The sequence below is a fragment of the Grampus griseus genome, assembly GCF_964374135.1.
Source record: "Grampus griseus genome assembly, chromosome: 19".
Lineage (NCBI taxonomy): Eukaryota > Metazoa > Chordata > Mammalia > Artiodactyla > Delphinidae > Grampus > Grampus griseus.
In genome coordinates this window covers 39,314,873-39,332,247 of record NC_139013.1, presented here as the reverse complement: position 1 = coordinate 39,332,247, position 17,375 = coordinate 39,314,873, and the positions used below count along the sequence as shown (strand labels likewise).

The following is a 17,375-nucleotide window of genomic DNA, read 5'->3' as shown; positions in this document are numbered from 1 at the left end:
CCGGGATCCACAGGGCAGTGTGCTCCCCTCCATGTCCCTTCCACTGAGGCAGCAGGGGAAGAGGATGAGGCTTGGTGCTTTACCATAAGGTGTGGTGGGACTCAAGGACAATGGGTGGGGGTGGCGAATGAGTCTGATGGGAAGAGGGACCTGGAGACTTATCCTCGATCTGCGGGCCAGAGCTGCCTGCCTGAAGCTGTCGCTGTGCTGTCCCTGTGTACATGCCCACTCAGCAGGGCTGTTGCTATTCTTACCCACTTGGTGGTGGCAGCGGGGTCAGAGATAGTGGCTAGGTGGGAGCGAGTCATGAGCACCAGTCCCTTATCGGACACGTTCCCTGGAAACTTGGCAGGGGCTGCCAGGCTCTGGGAGCCTGGGCAGGGCGGGTGAGGCAGTCACAGGGACAGGGTGGGGGGATGGGCTCACTCGGAACAAGGCCCTGTGCCAGCTCAGCTGTCTCTCCTACAGCTAGGCAAGCTCCCATCAGAATTGGCGAGGGGTTTCCAGTGGAATTTCTTCCCATGTGGTCATTAACACCCTCAAGTCATCCTTAGCTTCCTACCCAGTCCACCCCAGAATGGACCACCTCTGAGCTTTCAATGCCCGAGAAGGTAAGGTGTTGGCTTCCCCAGCGAGGCTGTAGGCAGGGGCCGCATTTACAGGGAGAGCACTGTACTGTGAGCCACAGGGTCCCAGGCTGACCGCTGTCCTGCCCGCTTTCTAGCTGTGTGACCTTGGGTAAGTCACTTCCCTTCCTCTGAACTTGTGTTTCCTTACCATTTCCGGGGCTGTTGTAGGGATGACAAAGTCCAACAGTCAGGAAGGTGGACTGAGGGCTGCGAATATGTGTGTGTCTCTGCACACGGCCAGGATGGGGAGAGGGAGACACGTGGGTTCCCCACCTTGGAGACTCCCGCCCCGTGGATTTTCCATTGGCACGTCGGCACCCTCTCCCCAAAATAGTCCCTACGAGCCGTATGCGACAGAGCCCAGACTGAGGGGACTTTTTTTAGCCGCCCTTTGTCAGCTCTCGAGCGGCCGCTATTTTGAGCCCCAACGCCTGAAGGAGTAGGGCCAAGTGAGGGCTGGGGTCAGCTCAGTGGGTCTGGCTGGCTCCCCGAAGGCATCCCCGAGGGGGCCAGCCATGCCCTCTCAGGCCCAGCGCTGCTGGCAAGGAGAACACAGCATCCCCTGTGTATTGGGCCTGAGGGCTCCGTAGTCCACCTCCAGGGAAGCTGCAGACCTGGCAAAAACCATCCTCATTTATGGCGCTCACCCCATAGGCCACTGGCCACGGCCCCCGAGGGAAGAGCACGTTGTAGGGATTAACTGAGATAACACAAGCAAAGCCCTAACTTAGCACAGGGGCTGACACATAATCGGCCCTCAGAAAATGGGAACAGCTAGGATTATTATTGTCATCAGCTACAGTCATTCTTGGTTTTGTTGTTACCGTAACATTTTTATCAGGTTTCCTTCTAGTCTTTTTTCTGTGCATTTATCTTATGTCACTGAGTTCAGGTCACAAAACTCCTCCCCCCTCCACACACTTGATTTCAGCAGAAAGGAGCCCCTAAGTCTGCTGGGGTACCTCTCTCTGCATCTCTGGGCCCCACTCCCAGGGATCACCCCTCTATAAATAGCCTTTGGGGTCCATGACCCCTAAGACTGTACTTGACCTTCCAGAGTGTCTATGGTATGCCCACAGCTTCTGTCATCTCCTCAAATGTCATCAACCACTGCCCCACAGGATTCCAGGGCTCCAGAATCTGAAAGCTGAGTTTAGGAGCCGGCTTCCCAGATGGCTCCTGCGCCTGGATTCTAGAACTCTCTGGCCAACACCTAAGGAAACGGGGCTTGCTTCCGCAGATAGATGCGAGAAAGAATTTTCTGGCCGGTCAGGTGGATAAGATTAAGCAATGGCTCATGAGGACAAATGATCCATTTGTCAGTTTCCTAGTCTTTGTTGGGGTTGGGGGAGGGTGTGGGCTGCCAGGAAGAAGGGATGGGGGTAGGGAGCCAGATTCCGGAACGTGGCTGGGCAGGGCAAGAAAGGGAGCGTGGCTGAGCCAGGCCTCCGCCTTCCCCACTGGGGTCAGTTCCCAGCAGGTCAGCAAGGTCAGCTGGGACTGGGGAGTCATACGTTTTACCCTCACCCCAAGGGGTTACTGTACAAGGTGAGACTTCCTTGTTACCCGAAGGACAAAAATAGATCCCAGGTGATGGTCAGTGATCCATGCCCAGAACCACCAAGGTTATCTGAGGGTGGCAGGCACAGGGCCAGCCCAGGCTCGGTCAAGTGGGACTGAGCTGGAAGTGGCATCCTCAGCCTGCAGGCTGTCCCTGCCATTTTGGGAATCCTGAATGGGGTGGCGGGACTGGAGCCACAAGCAGGCCGACCCTAGGTGGGCTTAGATAGAATTCTGACTTGGCCACGTGACCCTGGGCCACTTGGTATCTCCCGGCATCGGCTTCCTTGTCAAATGATGGGGACCTTGATCCCTGCTTCTCAGGGTGGTTGAGAGAACCCTGTGAAGCTGACAGATGGTGCTCAATAAATGCATGAATCTCCACTTCAGCTGTCCTAGAATCCAAAGATGGGACTTCCCTGGCAGTCCGGTGGTTAGGACTCCGCACTTCTACTGCAGGGGGCATGAGTTCGATCCCTGGTCGGGGAACTAAGATCCCACATGCTATGTGGCGCGGCTAAAAAAAAAAAAAAAAGAATCCAGAGAAGACAAGGGCCTTGCCTGTGTAGCTCCGCCACCAAAACACCCCTTCCCCGCCAATCTGAAGGAAGCGGAGTCAGGCACAAAAGCACATTTCTGGAAAGGCCAGTGGGGATTTTCCAGGAACAACTCCATCCGGCTGGAGAATTCCATTTCTGGCCCTGCTGCCCAGGGCTCAGGCTAAGGAGGGGACGCTCTGGCTCATTCCAGTTCTGCCTACTTCCTGCTCCTCGCCTGCAAAGCCCAGATCAGGGTGTCCCACACTGTATTCTCTTGCTGTTTGCTCTGGAGTGTGAGGGACCTGAGGTTCTGAGGTCCCCCTTGGAGCCCGGACACCGAACAGTGCTGGGCACACAACTGGTCCTCTCCTGACCCCCCACCCCTTCCTGGGGTCCTCCCTTTCCTTCATCCAACATGTCTTAGGATTTTCCATGGAGCCAACCCCTGACCTCGGGGTCACCCCCGATGAACACGGACAAGCCAATACGATGGACACTGACCTGGGGGACAGATGGCACCTGACCCAGCTCATGGGTGGAGGTGACCCAGGCAGCTGGAGTGGGGAAGTGTAGCCAGTTTGGGACAGCTGCCTGGGCAGAGGCTCAGAGGGTTAAGACTTACTGGGATGTTTCCGTGAAGGAGAACGGGTTTGAGGGAGTCGGGTGGGCATTGAGGTCCAGGTGGGAGCTGAACTGAACTCATTTATTTATTGAGCTGGAACTGGACCCCAATCCCCTTCCCAGACCAGGCCTCTCCCCTCCACAACTACCCGCACGAGGGTTTTCCCTGGGTTTGTCGAGAAACGGGGATGGTCCTCTCAGGGGAAGGCCAGACTGGCAAGTAGGAATCTCAAGACATAACAGGGCATTAGAGCTGGGCCTAAGGGGACGCAGCTCAGCTCACCACAAGGGATATTCCACCCTCTAGGATATTCCTGCACCCACAAAATGCACTTTCCGCCCACAAAGGTCCCTGTGGAGTGACAGGACACTCAGATCTGCTGGGAGCAAAGCTCTTGTAGGGTCCCAGCTGGGCCTCATGGACCCCTAGACCCATTCTGCCATTTTATCGCAACTTCAGCCCACCACCTGTGCCGTATCCAGCTTCGGCCACCGCTCCGCCCCTCGGGACGGGGAACACGGTCCCCCTCCACCCTGTAGGCTGGCGCCAAGGTTTATGATCCAGCACAAAAGACGCTGAGAGCCACAAGGGTGGAAAAAGTTACCCAGTTCTAAATCAGCCAGTCTTTGGGTGATCTCATCCCCTTCCCAATATAGTCGCAGTCCCCTCCCCCATGAACCAGCCCCTGGCCAATGCAGTTAGTCACGAGGGAGCTGGTGGAGGGGCGGACTGCGCGCCCGCGCGCGTGCACGCGCGCGTGTGCGTGTGCGTGTGCGTGTGTGGGGGGGAGTTCTGGGGGGAGGGATTTCAACTTGGGGTTGTACTGTACATTCTGTTTTGCAATCTGATTTCCTATCCCCTCATTTACAGGATTTACATTTAGTAGTTTTCCTGTCAAATAATAAAGATCTTCCATCATCACTTTATTTTTTCACTATCACTTTTAAAGTCCACCAGGATGGTTGTGCTAGAATCTATTTGTCCAGCATGTAGAGGAAGGACATGTCAGCAGTGTCCAGTTTCTCCTTCCTACAAATACCAGTGCTATGACCATTTTTGTTCAAACCCCTTTGTACAGTTGCCTGATCCTCCCTCCCTCCCTCCCTCTCTGTCTGTCTGTCTCTCTCTTTCAGATAAATTCTAACAGGTGCTGGGTGAGAGAACAGGCTTCACTGTATGACTGATGAGTTCTGAGCCCTCCCCTAAGCCAGAGGTGCCAGGCCCAGGGCAGGGAGGGGATCCAAGACCAATCCAGGGCCACGGGGTCAGGGGAACAGGGCAGGCTGTGGTCTGCTGGTCCCTCCTGCTGCTCAAGGCCAGCTTCCACCCCTAGCTTCCACCTGCTCTTGCCTCCCCAACTCCATAGGCCAGACCGACTGGGGACGCAGGGAAAGGCCATATACGAGGTCCGTCCTGTGTTGTATTCACATAGTCCCACCCCAGGCACAAGAGGTCCCCACAGTCCATCCAGTTCTCGTCTTGCCAAGTATTCCCCGCAGCTTCTGCTAGAATGCTTCCACGGACCAAGAGCTTACTCCATCCTGCCAGGCTTTTGGGGAGCAGACAGGGCATTTTTTAAAAAATCAGATGAGTAGATATTCAACAAAATTGCATGATCTCTTAGCAATTGCACGAAAGCTACAAGGAAGCTTTGGAGACAAGCACCAGGGTTTGAAACTCAGCTCTGCATTTACTAGTTTTATGACCTTGGGCACATAATTTTACCCCTCCAGGTTCAGTTTCATCATCTGTAAAATGGGTTCATAATACTTGCTTCATATGGTTGCGAGGACAAGGGATTGGCTCTTGTGATTATGGAGGTTAAGTCCCACCATCTGCTGTGCAAGCTGGAGGCCCAGGAAAGCCAGTGGTGTGGTTCCAGTCCAAATCCAAAGGCCTACGAACCAGAGGAGCCAAGGATATAAGTCCCAGTCAGAGTCCAAAGGCCTGAGATATCCGAGGTCAGAAGATGAATGTCCCAGCTCAACAGAGAGCAACTTTCCTCTTCCTTCCACTTTTTTGTTCTATCCCAGCCCTCAATGGATTAGATGATGTCTACCCACTTCTTTACTCAGTCTACTGATTAAAATGCTAATCTGTTCTGGAAACACCCTCACAGATGTGGACCTTAAAACGCTTACCTTAAACCACAGCCAGGAATAAGAGGTGGAGGGTTCTAGGCTATATCCCAGAGGTGACAGGGCGCTGGCCTGACCCTTAGAGGTGACTCCAGCTTGTGGGGTAAGACAAAGACCGCTTTCTCTTTTCTCACTCCTTCCTCTATGTGTGACTGTTGCGCCCGCACACCTGGGGAGGAGGATTCTGAGCTTTCCCTTGGAGCAGAGGAGTGACACGGCCAGATTCGAGTCTGACCAGGACGGCTCTGATAGCTGTATGCTGGGAGGAGTTGACCAGAGGGGGCATCTATTGTTTGGGGGTGGAGGAGGGTAAAGGTGGTTTGGACCATTCTTGGGGCTGGGACAGGTGGTGGGCAGGAGGCAGTGAACCCCAAAGCTGCTGGTGGGGGCTGTGGGACTGGCTTCAGGGAGCAGAGTGTGGAGGTGGGAAGGGTTCAGAGATGTGGGGCAGTCCCCAGAAAGGCACACCCACACTGGAGGAGACCAGAAAAGGTGACAGCCACCCCCTCGCCTCTCTTAGGATCCCAACAGCCCCCTCCCCACAAGGCAGGGCTGCGTGACCGCAGGACAGGGTCCTTCCCCTCCTACCACCCACTCGTTCAAGGCCCAAGGACATCCAGGGCCAGGTGAGGCTCCCGGAAGGGGGTTCCAGGCTGCAGTCCCCGGAGACCCTGCTCCACCTGGGCGTGAGGCTCAGGGCCTCGTTTTCTCTGGAACGCTTTCCTCCCACTCCTGCTGCAGCGGGTGCCAACGTGGCTCGATGCTGACATCTAGAGGCAGCCACCCGCCTCATGTTGCTTGACCACAGCATCCCACGGCAAAGGCCTGTGCCACCAGGGCTCCACGTTGGTGCTCCTGTCATGCCATCCTCAGATTTAGAGACCAAGCCACCAGGCAGAGCTCTGAAGAGGTCCAGCTCCTCCACCCTTCCCTGCCAAAGCCCAGTGTGTGGTCAGCAGGGCCCCTGGAACCCCAAGTCAGCCTGTGGACACCCTCCCCTTCCACAACCAAGGAGCATCTTGGCTTATTGACGACGTTCCCCCGTCCCCCCACCCACTGCTTTGCTTTGTTTCAGAGGAAGGGTCATCCCAGCAGCTCAGCTCTCACAAAGCCAACTTCTCATCTCTACCTCCCTGTCTAGGCCCATCCTGTGTCCTGAGTCCCACGTGAGAATACCCAATGGCCCTCATCTTTCCTTAGTGATCTTTTTAGCTCATTGTTCATTTTCATCCATCCACGCCCACGGTCTTTTCTGGGTCTGGACACTCCTCACCCGCCTCTCCTCACTTCCATGCCACCCACTCATAGTTTTCCTCCTACTTCTCTGATCTCTCTTTTGCTGGTTCCTCTCTATCTGCTCCTCCCTCGATCATCCATTCATCCATCCATCCGTCCATCCATCCATCCACCCATCTGCCCCCCATCCCTCCTTATTCATTGTACAATCAGTAGGACAGGGGGCTAAGCCTGACATTACAGGGATGAGGGTGGGGAGGAGAAAAACAAGGACAAATGCCCAGCAGCACCTGGTGGCAACACCGCAGGGCAAGTGGGGGGATTGAGGTGAGACTTTCTGCCTTGCCCCCACCCCACTCCGCGCCGATGAAGAGCAAGCCACGTCCTCTCTGAGGTCGCTGCGTGGCCTTGTCCACTTCCCCATCCCCAGAGATCACCTGAGGGGCTCCTGCTTCCCCACTCAGCCACTTTTGGCCAGCTCCCCCTCAACCTTCTCTACAACTCTTGCCCCTACTTCCACAATATACCCAGAGCCCGTCCCAGACCCCCGGGCTGGCCCTTCCCCATCCCCATTGTGCCCAGTGTCATGAGCTAATCCCCGGACAGCTCTGCATGCCGGGCCCCGGGGCCACACAAGGTGTTTGCAGGTGGACTGGACAGAGCAGTAGCTCATGGCAGACATTCCTTCTATTCATCTGCTGCACGGAGACGGCGCTGTGAAGCCACACACCTCAGATGGGACTCGAACCCACAATATTCCAACTGAAAACCACAACTCGTCTCAGGACTTAATGAAACTCAGGTTGTTTATGTCTCGGCGCAGAAGTAATTCAGCAAGAGGCAAAGTGACAGGTAAGAAGTAAATTTATTAATATCCTTTGTAAAGAGGTTGCAGGAAAATGGGGCCTGAGAGGATGGTCACGTCCCAGGTCTCTGTCAAGTTCCTGGGACGGGCTGCCGAGCGAGGGTCCCTGGCTTCATGCAGGGGAGAATTCAAGAGCTAGCGAGCCATAGTAAAGTGAAAGCAGAGACACACATTTCCATAGGCAGAAGGTGAGGGGGCCCCGAAATACGGGGTGGTTAGTTTTCTGGTTTTGGGGTTTTTAAAATTTATTTTATTTATTATTTACTTTTGGCTGCGTTGGGTCTTTGTTGCTGCGCGCCAGCTTTCTCTAGTTGCCGTGAGCAGGGGCTTCTCTTCACTGCGGTGCGCGGGCTTCTCATTGCGGTGGCTTCTCTTGTTGTGGAGCACGGGCTCTAGGCGCGTGGGCTTCAGTAGTTGCGGTACGCGGGCTCAGTAGTTGTGGCTCGCGGGCTCTAGAGCGCAGGCTCAGTAGTTGTGGCCCACAGGCTTAGTTGCTCCACGGCATGTGGGATCCTCTGGGACCAGGGTTCGAACTCATGTGCCCTGCATTGGCGGGCAGATTCTTAACCACTGGGCCACCAGGGAAGTCCCTAGGTGGTTAGTTTTTATGGGCTGGGTAATTTCATAGGCTAATAAGAGGGAGGATTATTGCAACTATTTTGGGGAAAGGGCAGGGATTTCCAGGGTGGTGTCTTGGTAATCTCAATCCTCCGCCTTCTGGTTCCAACCAGTCTGAGGTCCACAGTGCTTGTGGTCAGCACGCAGTCACCATCCTCCACCTGGGGTGGTGGGGTGGGGTTTAGTTCCTTCAGAACAACTCAAAGCTAAGTGTCAGATAGTTACGTATTCACCTTGAGGAGGAACTGTTTTATCCATGAGCTATTGTCATTACTTTTGTTGTTTAACTGGTTTTCCTTTGTTTCTGAATTCCTTCACTTCCCTAATTAGTAACTCTTGTGCTGCTCTTTGGAACTCTGGGAAAGCCTAGGAGACCAGGGCCTTTTCTACAAATAAAAAACAGGAGACAGGAGGCGGGGGCAGCTTTTGTATCCAGGAGGGCCCCACAGGGTCCTGCTCGGTTTCACTTATTCCCTCGCCAGTGAAAGTCGGAAGGGGAACTCTGGCTGGCCCCCTCAATCCCCACTTGCTCCTCCCAGCCAGGAACAGGTAAGGTCAGGGGTCAATGGAACAAAGACACTATGATCCATGGAGGTCCAGTAGAGGTTCACCCATCCATTCCAGAGGGAGCTGCTTGGAGTGCCAGCTACCCACGATACAGAGGGTCACTAGCCTGGGAACTACTTAAGGCCATTTAGTAGCATCAAATAAAATGGAAGCAAAAACTTTAGAGGTGAAAAGAACAGTATAAATTGACTTCCCCCTCTAGTTAAAGAGCACAGTGTTTAAAATTTAATTCTCCCTGTTTTCCCTCTATGTTTATGAGTTCCAAATGATGGGATATTGGAATGCATGGGTTATCCATCTAGCTTCTTGTCACCACACCCTACTTCTCCACCCACCCACCCTGTGCCAAAAGTGGGCCATGAGATTTTTCCTGCATTATTATCCCTTTCTGAAAGCCCAGTATTGGGACATGTGCACAGCACAGTGGACTTGGTTCAAATTCCTGCCCTACCACAGTGTCGGGGCAAGTTTTCAAGCCTCTGGGCCTGTTTTTATCATGTTATAAAGAAGGAAACAGCTCCTCCATTACCCTCAGCAGACCTCAGACATTCCCTTTTCTACCTTTCTCTCCCCCAAATCTGCTCCTCCTCAAGGCCCAGTTTAACCACCCTAGCCCATACTAAATTTAATAACTTAATAGTTGTATTTGCATTTTAAGAAGCACCCACTGGAGCTGTCCTTATGAGCTGTATCACTCAGAGGCAATGAGATAAAACTCAGTCAGTGGGGGTGGGATGGAGTGGGGTCTTCAACTCTATCTAGGTAGCTGCCTAGACATCTTCCCCAAAGCTGGCTCTGAATTTAAGATTAACAAAGAAGCTGGTTTTACAAGGCCAGTTAAATAATGTGAAATCCCAGCAGGCCTTGGCCCTGAGTGTGTGGAGACCCTCACAACAAAAGCCTTCACACTTCCTTTTCATTCTTTTCAGCTTCCCACACACTGTTAACATTAAGCAAGGACTTCCTGTGTGCTCAGCAGTCATCGAAAATTTGCAAAGAAAATTTCTCTTTTGGGTGGACTATTGAACAGACCAGATAAAGGTGGTGAAACAAAGCCTGGCCTAATCTAGTACCCTAAGGACCTTAAAAATATGAATATTCAAAAACAAAAGAAACCAAATCTCATTTTTCCTCTCTTATTTACAAATTTCATTTAAATCTCTCTCATGGTTAGAAAATCAATGTCAAAAAAACATTGGTATACACTTTACAATACAAATGTCAGTAAATACTAAAGAACATGGTTAATAATTTTTCCAAGTAAATGTTTGATAAGAAATATTTTCAAGGAGGCCAGTTAAACTAAACGTCAGGTGCCCAAGGCATCGGGAACAGAGCCTCAGCCTGCTCAGTAGACAGTCGCACTGCAGTCCATGTGTGTTTTCCACTTGGTAACACACGTGGCAGCTCACAGGAAAAAGCGGTACCACCAGCCTTTATTCCCCAGCCTCAAAGCCACACCCGGGCATTCTCTGCTATGGGAGTCATGTTCAGCGACAAATGAACCACTAACAATGAAACTAGGATAGCTCAGTTCCAGGATATCCTGATTTAACCTGGGAAGTTAAGGTTTCCCCAAGATTGTCAAACCGAAAAATAGGTCACTAGGGGCTGATGGATGAAAGAGTCAAGCTAGACTCATTCTGAATACACTGTCGTGTTCTATACAATTAATTATTCTATTCTTTAATTCAAGTTTGAGTTGTTTCTATTTCCCTCATATAAAAGGTGTCAGCTCAGTTGTGTCTAAACTAAGTCTTAACCCACTCGATCTTTTAGGCCAATCGTACTTCTGGGAAAAATATGTTTATATATTAACATACCTCAAAGTTTACACTTTCATTATAATAAATTAGCTTTAATGTTACAAATAACGTCTCAGAAAACTGAATAAGTAACTTGACCTAGCACGCTAACTTGAATTTAGAACTTCTCTATCCATTTTGACCAATCCCCAGAATCAGGAGAACTGTATTATTTACATAAAAAACAATATCTAAAACATGCCAATATTACCATTTCTTACCTAAAACAGTAAATATGCTGTTTAAAGCACCAAAGCATACTTTATTCAAAAGTGACATCCTAAACATTAAAGATTCAATCTCATTTTTTTAGTTCATTTCAGAAGTCTCAATATCAGAATCTTTACATAAAAGGAATGATAAGTGTTTCGGAAGACCTGACAAAGTACCACCAACTCCCTCTCAAATCCCAAGTGTCCTCAAGTGGTAGCCCATGTGCCTCAGGAAGGCCAGTGACAGCAGAACTGTGGTCAGGGAATCAGACATGCTGGGGTTTAACCAGGAGTTGCTCCGTGGAGCATTCATGGCAAGAGCAGACAGAGTTCACAATGGCAAAAGGCAGACAAGAAACCAGCCCTTCCTCTCTCTCAATATACCAATTAGAAAGCAGGAAATCTATTAGGCTGAGAAAAAACACAGATACCCTTGAAGGAACAGGTGGGAAGTCTGTATTCTCTCAACTGTCACACAGGTTACTTAATCAGCTATATTTATGACCCAAGCTAGGCTCCAAAACAGGATTCAGACCCTGTAATCCCGGTAAATGAGAGCGTGCACCAGGGTTTAGCTCGCATAAAGAACAAGGGTGTCAGACAAGCAGGCTCTAGTAACAAACCGTCATGCAAGCTGAATGACAGGGATTCACGTTTTATTTCTGAAGATCTAGGAGATCAGAAGGAAGATTAATAGTTTCAGAATAAAAGGACCAAGGCTTAAGCACTCAAAGGAGAATTTCTTAGATGAAGCCATATCAGTAAATGCACAGGGAAGTATCCGCAGGCTAGAAGTTTCTCAACACTTGAATGTCCTGAATGTGGACAAAAATGTGGAAGTCAAACCTAGCTGTTTGCTTTCCTTTCAGTACGAAAGGGGGTGAGGAGAGCGATCAATGAAGACAGTGCAGGAACATAAAAAGTGTCAGTTTTTGTGGGATTATATTTGTGTTTCCATTTAGGGACACATTTCCTGTTGTTTAAATGCTACAGCAATTCAGAACATGAAATTCATCCCCGCAGAAAGGATCCACATGGTTTAATTTTCAAATAAACACAGACTGTGCAGCCCATAGAAGCCAGTACAGGTTACATTTGGTTTTGCCCCAACTCCTATATTAAATAAGGCCTAGTTCCTGAGGAGTAGCAATGGCCATTTATCCCACAGTCTATAGGCAAGTGTCCCATCTGAAAAATCTCACTCCTCCCTCTTCCCCACTGCCCCTCGGGATGCAGCTAGGGAGACTAAGTGACTGTTCTCAGGTCCTTCATGTTTTTACCTCTCCAGATTCAGGCTGAATTTTAAGTCTAGAATCCACTGTATAAGCAGTCCTGCCTAAACTGTCTGTCACAATTACCACATGCAATCTTGAATTTTCTCCTTCCCTGCAACCATGTGAATTGGGAGCATTCTTTCTAGACAGTATTGCACAGTCAGCAGCAGGGTGAGGGAGTTCAGCATAGCAGAGGGGGAAGGAACATTAGGTGGAATTAGAAGAATGTCTGAGAGGTATAATCAGAAAGGTTAAGTGCTATGAGTAAATCTGCAGAGATTTACTAAACCCCGGAGGAAATTTTATTAATGCAGGAAAGGAGTTAAGGCTCAGACAGAAGTAACCTCCTAGCATGGCTCAAAGGTTCAGGGGGTGGGACTCAGTGGAAAGGTCCGAAAGCTGCACAAATAAATTCAGCCGGTTCAGAGGCCTGGCCACCTTCACCCTCAGCTGAAAACCAAGAAAACTCATTCCAAGCATGCTCGCTTAGAGCAGGCCTGTTTGCAAGTTTGAGGACTCAATTTTAAAATAAACTAAATCGGAACTAGAATGCAGCATTACAAAATGTTTTCACAAGTAAAATCATACACACAAAAAAGTTAGAATATTGCATAGAAAAGTATCCTGTAATATGCTTTGTAAACCTAGGTCTTTAGGAACTTCAAAATAAAAAAGAAACAAAACCTCCCTTCATAGTCTAGGTTACGAATTGAGAATTATCAACTTTGCAGATTTTTGTATCAAGACCTCCTAAGATCCTGAACTTCTTCATATCCTTAGAATCATGATTCATTTTATACTTCGCAGGCTCAGGCTGACAGTTTAACAACAGTGTATTTATAAAAGGACTTGGGTTACACGAGCCCCAGCCAAGTCTACGGTCTCTGTGTTCCACCCTTTCTGCGTAGAAGAGGTGACCAAAACATGCAGGGACATAAAATCACTACTATTGTTTTTAATCCTAGGCTGTTTTTTCTCTCACGTTAATCTATTATTAAGCAAGCTACATCTGCCTGCCCTTTAACAACAAGGTCTAAATAGCCAGTTTAAGAGTAAGTGAACATGTCTTAGAAGAGCATTTAAGTTAACCTTGGCAACAGGATGGGAGACTCTTAACTCCCCTTGTAAGATGCACCAATCGAGTCTGAGTTAAAATACACCACAGTGACAGAGATGTCATCCCTGTACATCCTTGCCAAGTCCTCTGGCAATGTCAGCATCGCCGACAGCCGCTCAGGCTCCATCTCCCCGTACTCGTTGTTCCCTATGGCGTATCTGATCAGACGTGTGGCTGCGTTTTGGTCGGTGGCGTGGAGCCCCTGGGCTTTCCTCTGCAGCAGCAGGCTCTGCATGAGTCCCAGGTTGGCGGGTCTCTGGGCCAGGTCTGGCTTGTGCCGACACACTTCAGCCAGGTGCTCCACCACCAGCCTCACCACATCCTCATTGCCCAGCACATCCCACAGGCCGTCAGAGGCCAGCACAAGGAACTTATCCTGGGGCCTCAGCCTGTGGTACGTGACCTCAGGCCTGGCCGTCAGGTAAGGTGGAGTGTAGTAGTGTGTGGGGGTGAACTGGTAAATGTTGAGGGCCTCGGTGTCAAAGCCCCGCTCCAGGACACTGCGCTGCAGCTCTTTACTCCACTTCAGCTGGACGTCCCCGAAGGCCCTGCAGGGCATGAGGACACCCAGCAGCCTGTTGTCCATGATGATTGTCCTGTGCTCTGACTCAGGATGCTCCCTCTTTAGCCGTGACAGCTCGGTTGGGTTCCAGGCATTGTGGTCCCGGGTGAGGGGCACACAAGACCACATGCCATTGTCCTCCTGGACACCAAGGATGGCCCGGCAATCACCAGCGTTTGCCACATGCAAGTGAATTCCATCGACATGGGCCATGCAAGCTGTTGCCCCTGAGAAAGCAACCTGGAGTGAAAGGTTCCTGGTCATCTCATCTTCCAGGGCGGCCTGGATCTCTAGCGAGATGTCAGAATCCAGCCTCTGGAAGGAGTACATTAATGCTTCCTCAATGTTCAGCCCCATTTCCATGTGCAGGTTCAGCAGCTCCTGCCAGTAGACACGGAGGTGATCAAGGTGCACTGACGTGACATCCTTGTAGATACTGTCCCCTGGGTGCTTGAGCCACTGCAGAATGGGCAGCAGGGGCTTCATGCTTTCCATTGCCCCCTCCATCTGCTCCAGCGTCTGCTGGGACATCAGTGACACTGCCACATAGTAGAAGAGCCTCTCGCTCACCGCTTGAGCACATGCGTGGCCACCATGTCCATCGAAGACACCAAACATCAGCCCATTGGTCTGCAGGCAGGTGGCTACACCTCCCCGGTCCTCCACTGGGAAATTGGCAGCCAGCTGGTTGCTCTCAAACCGCAACACCGAACTTGGGACTCCACTGTCAAGGTCAAGAATCTTGTGGGCCGACTCACCAGCTCGCAGCACTTCATTTACCTGCTCAGGGCTGAGCGGCAAGTGGAAATCATCTTCCTCTGTTGATGTGTGTCTATAGGCTTTCTGCAGAGCAATGCCACCACATGAGGCATTGTTTTTTAGGGTGACTGGCCCCTGGGGAAAGAGCCTCCATTTTGATTTAATCCTATTTGAGGCATATCTTGAATATAAACGTTGTCCCCCTTGTAATGTGGCAATGCTGTTTCTTGCAGAATTGAAAATCCAGTAGGACACAGTACTTGACATTCTGAAACTGTATGAGCGAATGCGTTCCTTCAGCAAAAAGGGTTTTTTTTAAACCTGAAAATTTGAGTTTAAGAAAGTTTTAAATTTAATTTTTTAAAAATAATGACTTCTGAAAACACTTAATCTCAAAATACTTAATTAAGTCTCCACACCTCCCATTATAATATATAATCACATTTCAGAAAATGGGTTTTTAAACACTCTCTGATCTTAAAGAGTCACTGAGGGCTACCCCAGAGGCCACCTTTTCCTCCTTCCCAAATCCTTTCCCTTGCCAGGGCCCTGTGCCCAGCTCCCACGTTCACTCTCCCCAGTAGGTTTTAAGTGTTCATTTAAATATAAGCTCTTTCTTGCTCCCCAGCTATCTTGGTGGCTGCTTTCTGTTGGACGCCATCCAGCACCTAAACCAGGAAGATGGTGGCAGCAAAGAAAATGGAAAAGTCGCCGGAGACAGATCAATTCTAGGCTCCAGCTGGTTATGGTAAGTGGAAAGTATGTGCTGGGGTACAAGCAGACTCTGAAGATGATCAGACAAGGCAAAGTGAACCTGGTCCTCCTCGCCAACAACGGCCCAGCCTTGAGGAAATCTGAACTAGAGTACTACACCATGTTGGCCAAAACTGGTGTCCATCACTACAGCGGCAATAATATTGAATTGGGCACAGCATGAGGAAAATACTACAGAGTATGTACACTGATCCAGGTGATGATTAGAAACAAGCCAGAAGAAACTGGTGACAAGTAAATCATGCAAAGTTTCTTTAATAAAACTGGCCAGAGCTTGTTCTACATGTATGTAAATGAATGCCTCAAACAGTGGCTAAACATGGCCATTTCAGAGGCCCAAAAGCACACTAGGTATGATACTAGCTGTCTAGCAGCAGACACACTACTTCACTTGCCTGAGTTCCAGTTGTCCATCCGTGGAATGGGAATATTAGTTTCATACGGTTTTGTGATGGTTTAAAGAAATATAACCCTTCGGCTCCAAAAAAGGTATTATTACTTTTATCATTAGGTGTATCATTGGGTATTAGAGGTTGTTTCCACTGTGTCTCTACTTATAAAATACCAAACTGCAACGCCTAACGCCTCAACCTTTCCCCTACTTAGGGTTTTTTTTTTTGTGATACGCGGGCCTCTCACTGTTGTGGCCTCTCCCGTTGCAGAGCACAGGCTCCGGACGCGCAGGCTCAGCGGCCATGGCTCACCGGCCCAGCTGCTCCGCGGCATGTGGGATCTTCCCAGACCGGGGCACGAACCCGCGTCCCCTGAATCGGAAGGCGGACTCTCAACCACTGCGCCACCAGGGAAGCCCCCCTACTTAGGTTTTAACCTACTTATTTCCCAAGACTGGCATCAGTAGGTCAAAGGGTGTAGACTCATATTGCCAAACTGAGTTCCAAAAGGTTCACATCTGCCTCCACAAGGGCATGAAGGAAGCAGTTTCCTAGCACTTTCAACAGCCTCTGGTGGTATTTTTCCTTAGACAAAAAAAAAAGCTGCTCTATTTTCTATTTTCTCTGGTGACCCGGGAGGAGAGTTTCCACGTGTTTTCAGATTTCGTTTATGAATCCTGCCCTCCTCAAGTTTGTCTGTTGGGGTGTGGAGAGCGCCCACACTTGAGGACCGCCCCCTCTCCCCAGCCCACCCCGCCGAACTACGAACTGGTGCGGTCGGGCAGGGCACGCAGAGATCGCCTCCCCGCGCCCCCCAACCCCACCCCCAGCCCTGCAGAGAAGCCAGGCGGCAATGCCCGACGCAAGGCGGTCTGCCGCGGACCGGACCCAGACAATTTCGCGTATCTAAAGAAAACAGATCCCAAAGTCAAGCCTCACAGATAAGAAAGAGCGCGGCCTCCTAAGTCCAACAAGCCCTATCTCCCTCAAACCCTGGCGCGGCCACGTCCCTGAGCCCCAGCTTCCGGGTCTATAAAAGAGGAGAATTCAGTTGAGATGCTGAGCTCACAGAGGGTACTCCCAGGGCTAAAACAGCTACTGCGGAAGTCCCGGTACACAGCCAAAGGCCCTGAGCAAGGCCGCGAACCCACGTGGCGCGTGCGCGCGAGACGGGTGACCGTAGCTGTGACCAAGGCTCTTCCCCGTCCGCCGCGGGCCCGCCCCCTCACCTCACCTCCACTCTCCACCCCATCACGTGAGCCGATGCTGCGGGCCGGAGCGGACCCGGCGAGGTTAGAGGTTTTCACATCCCGCGCTCACCCCCTTCCCTACATCGCACCCTGGTCCTCCTCTCACCCGCTTGCGCCAAAGCCGCCGGGTCCGTCAGTCAATTCTGCGCCAGCCTACGGTGCCGCAGCTGCCTCCACCCCGGACTCACCTCCCTGAAGGGACCTCTTGTGCTGATCCAGCTAGAGAAGGAAGCATCCTCTCGCCACCCTTTATTGGTTCATCCGTGGAGGCGGGCACCTGACGGACAGCGTAATTGCCCAATGGCTGAGGAGGGAGAGAGGGCGGGATCCAGAGGGGCCCAATCTGGTTCCTCCCCCTCCCCCGCCCATCCTACCCAACCTTTACCCGCACCCCCCTCAGGCTCTGACCTTGGGTAGGCTCGGGGGCGGGCTTCGGGACCAGGCAGTCTTGTGGCT

At 51.0% G+C, this 17,375-nt stretch overlaps 1 protein-coding gene across 1 annotated transcript; it reads right to left on the bottom strand.

Annotated features, from left to right (window-relative positions):
- Positions 1 to 13,177: 13,177 nt before the first annotated feature.
- Positions 13,178 to 17,108, bottom strand: PDP2 (pyruvate dehydrogenase phosphatase catalytic subunit 2; the record flags this gene model as incomplete). Its single annotated transcript, XM_082676652.1, has 2 exons — positions 17,026 to 17,108; positions 13,178 to 14,824 (listed from the first exon to the last, which is right to left on the bottom strand). Exon 2 carries the CDS (start codon positions 14,768 to 14,770, stop codon positions 13,178 to 13,180), a length of 1,593 nt encoding a protein of 530 aa, XP_082532778.1. The 5' UTR covers positions 14,771 to 14,824; positions 17,026 to 17,108.
- Positions 17,109 to 17,375: the final 267 nt, after the last annotated feature.